The following is a 13383-nucleotide window of genomic DNA, read 5'->3' on the forward strand; positions in this document are numbered from 1 at the left end:
CCAAAAGTCACATGAATAAATTCTTTAAAAAAAGAATGATCTCCTTTTCTTTTTTTAGTTGCTGTATGTGGGCACAAGTCCTTTTTCAACTGCAATTTGTTGCCCGCCTGTGCATTCCTTCCTGTGGGAGAGTTTAAAGCAGACGTTCTTTATGGGAGTTTTGATGTAACTGGCAACCCACTTCCTCTTCGCACCAACGCGCCCTGGCAGGGTAAGTAAAGAGAAAAGGGCGTTTGTATTCTTTATTTTAGCGATGTACTGAAATACTGCCTTATGTGCTGTTTTCTACCGTACAAAGAGATTGTATTCAGGACAGAAGCTGTAACCTGGAAAGTTAAAATAAATAGATTAAAGATGGTTAGCGTGACATTGCCAGATCTTGTTTAGGCCCAGGGGCGTCGCTGGGGCTATTCATTCGGGGCTTTTTGCCCCCGGAGTGTAGAGGAATTAAGTAAATGTTGTTCGGTTTAGTTGAGCGCTGTTGCCGTTTACTGTACGCGATTTTGACAGACATCTCTCCACACACACACACACACACACACACACACACACACACACAGGCCAAAATACCGCGAGAGTGTGCGCTGGAATATGGGCTAGAACTGCTCTCGCGATACTTTAATGTCCTACAACTTTAATGTTCACACCACGTGACTAAAACACCTTACAGCCCTTGACCAGGAGAGCAATAAAAATATCAGAAAACACAACAATCTTATTATTCAGATAAAAGTCTAAAGGACTCTGAAATAATGGGAGGAGTCAGAAAAAAGATTGAATGAAATTTTATGAAGTTGCATAGTATTTGTGTTAATTTGTTTATTATTAAACAACATAAAAATGCCCTTACAAAACATGTTATTCTTGCTTACCCCCTGTCCCTAATTGCCCCCTGATGTTTTGGCCTTGGCCCCTGATGTTTGCAAATCCTAGAAATGCCCCTGGAACTACGTAACTGATTGTAGTTCAGATGAATTAAATTAAATAATGAATCTTTTAATTGTACACACACTTGATTTGTCTGGAGATCTGTATGTGTTTACATCTAAATCATTTAAATTAGCTTCAGCTGGGAATGTTTAGATTTTTAACATGTCTCTGTCATTAATGCATGTTTACCTCAAATCACATCCATTTATTGTTTATACTGAGTTCCTTTATCAAAAACTCCCTAATGGTCATGAAAATAAAACCTAAAAATAACCATTAGAGAACGTTCCTAGAAGGTTATTATTTGGTTTTGAAAAAATAATCAAAGGGGAATCCTATGCTAATGTTAGGAGAAGGTTCTGTGTTTGCTGGCTCTCCTGTTTGGGGAATAAGTTGCTCCCCATTTCAACAAGCAGGGAATTATCAGCCCTAGGAGAAGTAGTGTTACTAATAGAACAATGTAGAGAGTGTCTAAAATCTTTTCCCACTACACTCTTACAGACTGACATAAATACACCTATTTTTAATGATTTATTTTCAGCAGTCAATCCATCATTGATAAACAAACCAGAACCACAGAGAGAGAGAGAGAGAGAGAGAGAGAGAGAGAGAGAGTGTGTGTGTGTGTGTGTGTGTGTGTGCGTGCGCTTATGTGCGCGTGCACGGCTGCGTCACTGCCCCTCCCCCTCTGCAGAATAAACCGTTAGATGAAAGTGAAACTCAGCTGCTCCATTTTGTTCCGAGAGGAAAATAAAATATTCCAGGAGTAAAAGCTAAAGCTCTGATATATAAACGCTCTAAATGAAGACGTTTAGAGTTAATATAAGGAGTTTTGTTGGTTTGTACTGAAGTTTTTAATGTACACAGGTTGTTTTATGACTTGATATCGTGTGTATAGTGTTTGATTTAACACACCGATGTTGGAGTGAAGTAAACGTGTGTCCTGCTGTAATCTGGAGAAGGAGACATGACCTCCAACATGAGTGTGTCTGGAAAACAGGACTTAAAGAAAGACGAGAGGTCAGTAACTTTTACATTCACCAGCAATAAATACACACCGTCTCATGGGAACAGATCTGTATCTCTAAACACTCACTAGTTAACACAGGAACTAAACTTTGGTTTAAGGTGTTTAATAGCAGTGAATAGATCACTGATCTGATCTAAGAACAGTTTAGAGAAATCATTCAGTGAGAGAAGAGTAAAAAGGACTGTGTAATGTGGAGCAGAAGAGCAGCATAGCTTTGAGTCAGTGAACTCGACAGGCTTTAAGACCCAGCGGAGTCAGTTCTCTGTGATTGGGACTCCTGACCTCAGTGTAATTCCTGAGGTATGAGGCGTGTCTCCTGTTTGAAGAAGTGTGCAGACTGGAGCTGAATTAAAAAGATGGAATTATTGGTGTTTAATGATCAACACAGTGTTTAACAGTGCTGAGACAGCAGAGGATTAATTATTGCTGATATTTCTGTTGGAATTCTAGAATGATGGAGGGAAAGAGATCAGACTCACCAGAACCCAGCTGTGTGTCCATGAAGAGTGACCAGTCAATGGAACATCCAATTGTCTTCAGAGACAGAGACAGTTCTACTGATGTGAGGTCAGTATAGTGAGGTGATTTACAGCAGTGTTCCACCTGATCAAACTCACTGGTCTCATTATGAAGCCCTTCATGAGCTTTATCAGGTGTTGAAGCAGTAAAACACTAAACTGTGCAGTGCTGCAGCTCTCGGTCCGGCAGTGAGGACAACTGCTTTAAGAGGTCAGTTCAGCCTGCAGTCCCTGAGCTGGAGGGTCTGTGGTGCTACAGAAGAACATTTACACCTGGGATATTAATGACAATATAAATCATTTTATTCATTAATTCAATCATTTGTTTCTAAACATGTTAGTGTCAGTGATGAAATCCTGAAATCAGTGTATTGTGTTAAGAGGATAGTGTTAAATATCTGTCTCTGTATTTATTACTGTGATTTCTGCAGCTATGAATACATATAGTCCATATTACATGATGTGTTTTATTTGTTCACAGACCACAAAAGAAGAAATCAAACATCAGCAGAAATCAGCTGGGCTCCATATTCAAGGTGTGTGTGTGTGTGTGTGTTTTATAGTGTGTAATGTGTGTGTTGTCATACCTTGTCATTTCTTGATGTCCAGTAGAATTATGGGTAATCACTTGTATGAATAATTAGAAATTCAGTTGTAACTAAAGGCAAGAGGAAGAGACTTTTATTATTTTCATAATCAGAATCATTAACAAAGCACCATTCACTGTGTAAGATTCTAATATTTAGATCTGTTCCTGTGTGTTTCTGACCAGGAGCTGGAACACAAAGTCATCACTCTGATAAAGAATGAGCTGAAGAGGTTTAGGAAGCTCCTGAGTCCAGATTACCCAGCATGCACTGAGAGGGAGGTGGAGGATGAGGAGGATCTGCACAGTGTCAGAGAGGGAGCTCTGAAGATCACACTGCACTTCCTGAAGAACATGAAGCACACAGATCTCGCTAACACACTGCAGAACAGTAAGAGCTCTGAGCCATGGCTTTATTCCATCAGGTTCACTTTAGAGAGAGGAAATAGTTTTAGATATGAAGACTTTTAGTTTGAACTTTGATTTTAGTATCATGTACATCTGCTGCTTTTCTGTTCTGTTCATGGTCCAGCTTGTGGTCCTGTTCCTTCAATAATATTTAGTAGATGAATCAGGAATGAACAGCAGCATTTGAAAGAATTTTACATTTTATATAGTGCTCAGTGATTCTGCATTAAAACATGTTATTACTGTTTATTAGAACTCGTGTATCAGACAAAGCTGAAATCCAACCTGAGAGACAAGTTTAAAAGAATTAATGAAGGAATCTCACAGCATGGAAGATCAGCACTTCTGAATGAGATCTACACAGAGCTCTACATCACAGAGGGTTGGAGTGAAGACGTCAATAATGAACATGAGGTGAGACAGATTGAGACAGTGTCCAGGAGACCAGCAACACAGGAGACACCCATCAACTGTAATGACCTCTTTAAGGACAAGTCCATCAGAACTGTGCTGACTAAAGGAGTTGCTGGAATTGGAAAAACAGTCTCTGTGCAGAAGTTCATTCTGGACTGGACTGAAGGAAAATCAAATCAGGACATCACCTTCATGTTTCCACTTCCCTTTAGAGAGCTGAATCTGATGAAGGAGAAAAATCTCAGTCTGATGAATCTTCTTCATCACTTTTTCCCAGAAATAAGAGAACTAGAATCAATAGACTGTGACTCCTACAAAGTGGTGTTGATCTTTGATGGTCTGGATGAGTGTCGACTTCCTCTAAATTTCCAGAAGAATGAGAGATTGTGTGATGTGACAGAGTCAGCCTCAGTGGATGTTCTGCTGACGAACCTCATCAAGAGGAATCTGCTTCCCTCTGCTCTCCTCTGGATAACCTCTCGACCAGGAGCAGCCAATCAGATCCCCCCTGAGTGTGTAGACCAGGTAACAGAGGTACGAGGGTTTAATGATCCTCAGAAAGAGGAGTACTTCAGGAAGAGGATCAGTGATCAGAGCCTGGCCAATAAAATCATCAGACACATGAAGTCTTCAAGAAGCCTCTACATCATGTGCCACATCCCAGTCTTCTGCTGGATCTCAGCCACTGTTCTAGAGAGAATGTTGGGTGAAGCAGAGAGTGGAGAGATCCCCAAGACTCTGACTCAAATGTTCACACACTTCCTGATCTTTCAGATCAAACACAAGGATGAAAAGTACCATCAGAAACATGACCCTGATCCTCAGCAGACCAGAGAGAGTATCCTGGCACTGGGAAAACTGGCTTTCCAGCAGCTGGAGAAAGGAAACCTGATCTTCTATGAGGAAGACCTGAGAGAGTGTGGCATTGATGTCAGAGAAGTGTCAGTGTACTCAGGAGTGTGTACCCAGATCTTCAGAGAGGAGTTTGGGCTTCACCTGGGGAAGGTGTTCAGCTTTGTACATCTGAGTGTTCAGGAGTTTCTGGCTGCTTTATACGTGTTTTTCTGCTTTAAATTTAGAAAGACAAATGTGCTGATCTCTGATCTCCTCAGGAGTGCAGTGGACAAGGCCTTACAGAGTGAGAATGGACACCTGGACCTGTTCCTCCGCTTCCTTCTGGGTCTCTCACTGGAGTCCAATCAGACTCTCTTACGAGACTTACTGCCACAGACAGGAAGTAGTTCTCACAGCAAACAGGAAACAGTGGAGTACATCAAGGAGAAGATCAGGGAGAATCCATCTCCAGAGAAATCCATCAATCTGTTCCACTGTCTGAATGAACTGAATGATCATTCTCTAGTGCAGGAAGTACAGACTTACATGAACACAGGAGATTACAGGTGTCTCAGTGGATCCAGTCTCTCTCCTGCTCAGTGGTCAGCTCTGGTGTTTGTGTTACTGACCTCAGAACAGGAGCTGGATGAGTTTGATTTGAGGAAATATGATCCATCAGAGGAATGTCTTCTGAGACTGCTGCCAGTGGTCAAAGCCTCCAGAAAAGCTGAGTGAGTATTTTTATTTATAAATGTATTACTGCATGGTTTGTTATTTTAATGTAACACTGAACTGCACTGTTTGGATTAATGCTTGTTAATAGTTCCTCTAATCCTCTTTAAACAAACCTCTGGTACTTTTACAGAAGATTGTTTCACTTTTTACACTAACACGTCATGTCTGCACTGAGGGCTGGGCCATATGGACAAAATCTTATGGATCAGGATATGAATCATTTTATATCTTTTATAGATGAATCATGATATATTAAGTTTTCTCTAAAATTTATATAAAAATCTGTACAAAATACCTGCATGCATTTAAGAACTAAACACATTTCTGAAGTAAACAGCAGTGAAAGACACTTTTTCTTTTCTCTGTTTATTCTGAAAGTGACATTGAACAGAACTCTCACAAATGAGAAGAAGAAAAACATCAAGCTGTCAAAATGGGATCAATATGAATAGAAAATATAAAAAGTAAATATTAAACACTTTTCACCTTCAAGTACCTGTTTAGGTTCAAGTTCCTCATCTTTTGTTCTGTGACACAGTGTTGTGGAGAGATTCACTCTGTCATGCTTTTATTTCTTCCAATTTTTCACATTTTCTTCCTAATTTAATCACGGCTGATTCCCACCATCTAACTGGGAACAAAATACTGAACTGGACCATACTGGAAAGAGTCGAGTTGGATTTTCTTTAAATAGTATAAACTAGTAACAGGGCCATTTGGAACAAATAGTGCATTTTTATTACATTTCCTGTCTTATACTCTTTATTTAAAAGAATTATTGTTTATTTAAGAAAGAGATTCTTACATTTTTGCACATCTATATTTTCCAAAGTCCATTCTAATAAATAAAACACTATAAATCTATATTGCTAATAAAATGATTTTCTTGAGTGTAATTTTGAAAGAATAAAATTGCCCAGCCCTTACCACCTTCTGAGACAAGATGAAAAAACCAACTCTATCTTTTCACACTGTTCATGTAAATTAACACACTTGCTGTAACTGACCAGTTCCATATGTATGACCACACACAGGCTCCTATGACTGGCTTTACCTTGTTTAATTACCTGGTTTAGTTTGAATAAATCAACCTTTTTCTTTAGTTTGGATCTGTTTGGACGTATGTGAAGACTCCACCTGTACTCGGGTCCACACCAAACACCTGAACCAGTGTGTGTGTAAAATCAGAGGTCTCCAGGTGACAGATTTGTACCTGTACGAGCACAGAGAACAACACACACCAACTGTTTTACCGTCTCTGTGAAATTCAGCATATAACTCAGTGTAAAGTACGACTAGTATTGGCATGTTATTAACTGCTAGTGTACAGCTCTATAATTCTTTATTTTCTGTAATAAAATGCACTGGATCTGCAGTGTTGGGTGTAGAAACTTGAACACAGATCAGAGTGTAGTGTTTGTAGGCTGCTCGCTCTCACCTGTGTGTGTTATGTACATGACCTAATGGTCTTCTAATAAATTGTAGCTGAGAGATTGTGGAGTTCAGAAAGACGTCCCTGCTCCTGTAAATGTCCTGATGTGGTGTCCTGTCCTCTGATTTCTGTGTGTGAGAGAAACACACTCACATTTCTGTTACAGCTTCAACTTTAGCTGGATTATGGCTGTGTGTGTGTTTGAGATCAGTGTTCTGATATTTCATCATTTCTCTTCCAGTCTGTGTGTGTGTAATCTGACAGAGGAAAGCTGTAGAGCTCTGACCTCAGTTCTCAGCACAAACTCCTCCAGTCTGAGAGAACTGAACCTGAGTGGAAATAAACTGCAGGATTCAGGAGTGAAGCTGCTCTCTGCTGGACTGAAGAATCCACACTGTACACTGGAGATACTGAGGTACACACACACACACACACTGTACACACACATATATACTGTACACACACACACACACACACACACACACACACAGGTGATATAATATTTACACACACACACACAGGTGATATAATATTTACACACACACACACACACACACACATATACTGTACGTACATACACACATACACACACCCATACACTTTACATACACACACAAACATACACACACACACACATATACTGTACATACATGCATACATACACACACACACACCAAGATACACACACACATATACTGTACTTACATACACAAACACACACATAGTGTACACACACACATATACTGTACATACACACACAACCACACACACACATACACTGTACATACATACATACATACACACACACATACTGTACATACATACATACACACATACTGTACATACATACACAACCACACACACATAATGTACATACATACACACACACATACTGTACATACATACACACACACACACACATACTGTACGTACATACAAACACACACACATATACTGTACATACACACACACACACACACACACACACATCAGAGTTTTAATAAACACAGCAACCTCCAGTTCTCATCTGTTGTAAGTGTAATTGTAGAGATCTGATATATTGTCATTGTTGTGTGTGAGATGGAGAGTAAATGTAGTGTATATAAAGATTTTGTGTAGTTCATGTTTTCAATGCTATAACTGAGTGTGTTAAGTGTGAGAAGGTTTTCTTTCTTGCAGGATGAGGAACTGCAGTATTACAGATGAAGGTTGTGCTGCTCTGGCTTCAGCTCTGAGGTCAAACTCCTCATCACACCTGAGAGAACTGGATCTGGACGATAATAATCCAGGAGAATCAGGAGTGAAGCTGCTCTCTGATCTACTGAAGGATCCACACTGTAAACTGGAGACACTACAGTGAGTTACTGACTTCCTGTCTCTTTATTCTACTGTATTGTAAGACATTGAGTAATATTCAGTGTTTTCTGTATAATATTTTCAGTTTGTATGTGTGTGTGTGTGTGTGTGTGTATGTGTGTGTTTGTGTGTGTGTGTGTGTGTGTGTACTGCCCTATAGATGTGGTTTTAACAGTGGGAGGTTGAATGAGTGATGATCTGCTTCCTGATATTTTTAAATGAAAATAATTTGAGGAAACAGTAATGAGTTTTGTTATATCTGCAGTTTTATTAGATAATTTCCCTCTAAATGTCTAGTTTTCTGTCTGTCCCCCTCTGAGTGGACACACTACAGGGTGGTTCTGAAGTCTTCTCCAATGAACTATTATTACCAAATACTTACAAAACTTCACTAATCCATAAAAATAAAATAAAGAAATTTCCTCAGGCTTGGATGAGAAGAAACAACCGGCTTTATTTTTATCAAGACGATCTTTAACAAAAATAACAGTAAAATGTCTCTCAAGTACACAGCATCAGCCCCGACGTGGTCAAGTGCACCCCCCGTACAAAATCCCCTCTATTTATACTGACATCCTTACCCCTCCTATTAGTCTCATGATTGTTTTTACTCGTTAGGAAACGTTTCTCACACCCTGTGGATCCCAATCACTGACCTTCTGTGTGTGAGAGGAACACACTCACATTTCTGTTACAGCTTCAACTTTAGCTGGATTATGGCTGTGTGTGTGTTTGAGATCAGTGTTCTGATATTTCATCATTTCTCTTCCAGTCTGTGTTGGTGTAATCTGACAGAGGAAAGCTATAGAGCTCTGTCCTCAGTTCTCAGATCAAACTCCTCCAGTCTGAGAGAACTGAACCTGAGTAACAATAAACTGCAGGATTCAGGAGTGAAGCTGCTCTCTGCTGGACTGAAGAATCCACACTGTACACTGGAGATACTGAGGTACACACACACACACATATACTGTACATACATACACACACACACACACACATACTGTACACACACACACACATACACACACAAACACACACACATACTGTACATACATACACACACACACACACACACACACACACATTGTACATACATACACACACACACACATACACTGTACACACACACATACATACACACACACATACATACACACACACACACACACACACACACACACACATACTGTACATACATACACACACACACACACACACACACACATATATACTGTACATACACACACACACATAGTGTACACACACATACTGTACATACATACACACACACATACATACTGTACATACATACACACACATACACACACACATACTGTACATACATACACACACACACACATACACTGTACACACACACACACACACATACATACACACATACACGTACACACACACACACACACATACTGTACATACATACTGTACATACATACACACACACATATATACTGTACATACATACACACAGACACACACACATATACTGTACATACATACACACACACATACTGTACATACATACACACACAGACACACACACATACTGTACGTACATACACACACACACATACACTGTACACACACACATACATACACACACACACATACACGTACACACACATGCATACACACACACACACACACACATACTGTACATACATACACACACACACACACATATATATACTGTACATACATACACACAGACACACACATATACTGTACATACATACACACACACATATACTGTACATACACACACACATATAGTGTACATACATACACACACAAACACACACAAACACACACACATACTGTACATACATACACACACACACACATACTGTACATACATACACACACACATACTGTACATACATACACACACACACATACACTGTACACACATACACGTACACACACACACACACATACTGTACATACATACTGTACATACATACACACACACATATATACTGTACATACATACACACAGACACACACACATACTGTACATACATACTGTACATACATACACACACAAACTGTACATACATACACACACACACACACACACATACTGTACGTACATACACACACACACATACACTGTACACACACACATACATACACACACACATACACGTACACACACATGCATACACACACACACACACACACACACACACATACTGTACATACATACACACACACACACACATATATACTGTACATACATACACAGACACACACACATACTGTACATACATACTGTACATACATACACACACACACACATATACTGTACATACATACTGTACATACATACACATATATACTGTACATACATACACACACACACATATAGTGTACACACACATATATACTGTACATACATACACACACATACATACACACACACACATATACTGTACATACATACACACACAGACACACACACATATACTGTACATATATACACACACAGACACACACACATATACTGTACATATATACACACACAGACACACACACATATACTGTACATATATACACACACACACATATAGTGTACATACATACACACACACACATACTGTACATACATACACACAGACACACACACATACTGTACATACATACACACACACATACTGTACATACATACATATACACACACACACATACTGTACATACGTACAATCTTACACACACACACACACACACACACATATACTGTACATACGTACAATCTTACACACACACACACACACACACACACATCAGAGTTTTAATAAACACAGCAACCTCCAGTTCTCATCTGTTGTAAGTGTAATTGTAGAGATCTGATATATTGTCATTGTTGTGTGTGAGATGGAGAGTAAATGTAGTGTATATAAAGATTTTGTGTAGTTCATGTTTTCAATGCTAAAACTGAGTGTGTTAAGTGTGAGAAGGTTTTCTTTCTTGCAGGATGAGGAACTGCAGTATTACAGATGAAGGTTGTGCTGCTCTGGCTTCAGCTCTGAGGTCAAACTCCTCATCACACCTGAGAGAACTGGATCTGGACGATAATAATCCAGGAGAATCAGGAGTGAAGCTGCTCTCTGATCTACTGAAGGATCCACACTGTAAACTGGAGACACTACAGTGAGTTACTGACTTCCTGTCTCTTTACTCTACTGTATTGTAAGACATTGAGTAATATTCAGTGTGTTCTGTAAAATGTCACATCTAGTGTGTGCATTACGCTTCTGTTGTTCATAAGGAATGTGATGAGTGACTCTGTTTAACGTTGTCTGTAATTCTGTCCTCTTCTGTGTTTCAGCATTAATTATGATAAACTCACCAGGTCTGGTGTATGACCGGAGTCTGACCTCAAACCTCTTGTCCAGGATAAAGCAGTAGTGGTGAAGCGTTAGAACCCGTCCCACATTTCCAGCAGTTTGGGAGCTGAATCATTCATATTCAGATGTAGAAGTTCCAGAACAATAACCGTGACTGACCACATCCTTTTATCCACTCAGCTACAAGTTACTTCAGGCTTTAATCACATATTTTACAATCCAAAGTCCAATCCTTCAGCATCTACACACAACACAGAGATATCATCACACCATCACACTGATTACACAAACACACATCCAGCTGTTGGAGATGTTTATAGTCAGTTTTTACCTCCTTATTTTTATCACATTTGTTTCTCCACAGATGATTGAGTTACAGTTGTAATATTTATCTTTATTTTTCTTTAAAAATTACTTATTTTCATATCTCTGTTGTTTGTTTGCTAATCTGTGTTTAACTGTAACCATGGTAACAGGTCTGCTGATTGATTTGTTGTTGTAGTGACCCAGTTTTGTATATATGTTGTATACATGTCATTTCCACTGTGTGTAATTACAGAATAAACAGTGAGTGTGAGTGAAACACAACAATTCAGGTGTTTGAGGTGTGTTTGATCACAAACCTTTCGTCCACAATGCTGTTTGCTTTGAGGATGCAGCGTGTGGAGTAAATGTGGTCTCCCAGTCAGGAAATCCAGGATCCAGTTGCAGAGGGAGGTGTTGGTGCCCAGCAGACTCACTAGTAGAGAGAAATTGTTCCATGGTCAAATAAGTCAAACTTAAAAAGTCCTTGTTCATCTTAAGTAGAACCTGGTTCTCAAAGTTATGCCAATTAATTGCTCCCCTTCTTGGGCTGAAGATCAATCTAGCTTCACTAAAAAGTCTCTCGGAGGGCTGTGTCCAGCTTAAGTGACAGGTTGGATAAGGCTGGATAAGATGTCAGCATAGTCATACCTTCAGCTGTACATGTTAGGTATGCATCCAGTTGTTTGGATGTCACCTGTGTGCACACATGCTTTATATCAGAGAATAAACCCTCTTCATCCAAAGTGTATGAGGAGTTGTCAGCAGGCTAAAGACTCTCATCATGATCAGGAAGATGTCAGACGTGACAAAGATGATGACGTCAGACCCTACGTATGACTGGAGTATTGTTTACTCAAATAATTCTATTCCCATAAAATTAAAACCTCTTTACTCGTTAATAGAACAAAAGTTTCTTGTTGTGTTAACTAAATGCCAAGTTTTAAGTCCTATACTGATATTGTTTAGAAGTTAATAGAAGTGTTAGGGCTTACAGTGAGGAGGAATCTGCAATGCAAAACAAAACAGATATTAGAATAGAAAAGGAAAGAAAACATTTTCTTATTCCACAAGCAAGTTGTCTGCTACAGAACTCGATAGTGATCCAGTGCAATCACACAATCTAGACTATTACAGCATTACAGCACGTCTAAGATCATATTAATTAGGTCTACTGCATCCTCGCTGTCTAACCTGGACTTTGTCCTGACTCCGAGCCGCTCAACAGCTGGCATTTCTCACTTAACATCTGTCTGTGCAGAAGATTTATTCATCTTCTGCACGCGCTTCATGCTCATGAGGGTCGCAGAGTGAACGAGTCAGGAATACACTCTGGATGAAACCCCAGTGCTACACACACACACACATACACACACACACACACAGGGCACAATTTAGTATTAAATCCACCCACTGCTCCTATTGTGTTTAAGCTCTAGAGAGAGTGTGGTGTGTGGAAACCCCTGAAG

General features: G+C 39.5%; 1 protein-coding gene across 2 annotated transcripts; it reads left to right on the forward strand.

Annotated features, from left to right (window-relative positions):
- Window positions 1-1617: 1617 nt before the first annotated feature.
- Window positions 1618-12204, forward strand: LOC131348995 (NACHT, LRR and PYD domains-containing protein 3-like). 2 transcript variants are annotated; one of them, XM_058384290.1, is made up of 10 exons: window positions 1618-1950; window positions 2411-2527; window positions 2960-3014; window positions 3251-3455; window positions 3726-5451; window positions 7129-7302; window positions 8067-8243; window positions 9016-9189; window positions 11238-11414; window positions 11593-12204. In XM_058384290.1, exons 1-10 carry the CDS (start codon window positions 1898-1900, stop codon window positions 11627-11629), a joined length of 2895 nt encoding a protein of 964 aa, XP_058240273.1. In that variant the 5' UTR covers window positions 1618-1897; the 3' UTR covers window positions 11630-12204. The 2 variants fall into 2 exon arrangements, with proteins under 2 accessions (XP_058240273.1, XP_058240274.1); XM_058384291.1 differs by lacking the exons at window positions 7129-7302; window positions 8067-8243.
- Window positions 12205-13383: the final 1179 nt, after the last annotated feature.

Source organism: Hemibagrus wyckioides, linkage group LG29 (assembly GCF_019097595.1).
Source record: "Hemibagrus wyckioides isolate EC202008001 linkage group LG29, SWU_Hwy_1.0, whole genome shotgun sequence".
NCBI classification, from domain to species: domain Eukaryota; kingdom Metazoa; phylum Chordata; class Actinopteri; order Siluriformes; family Bagridae; genus Hemibagrus; species Hemibagrus wyckioides.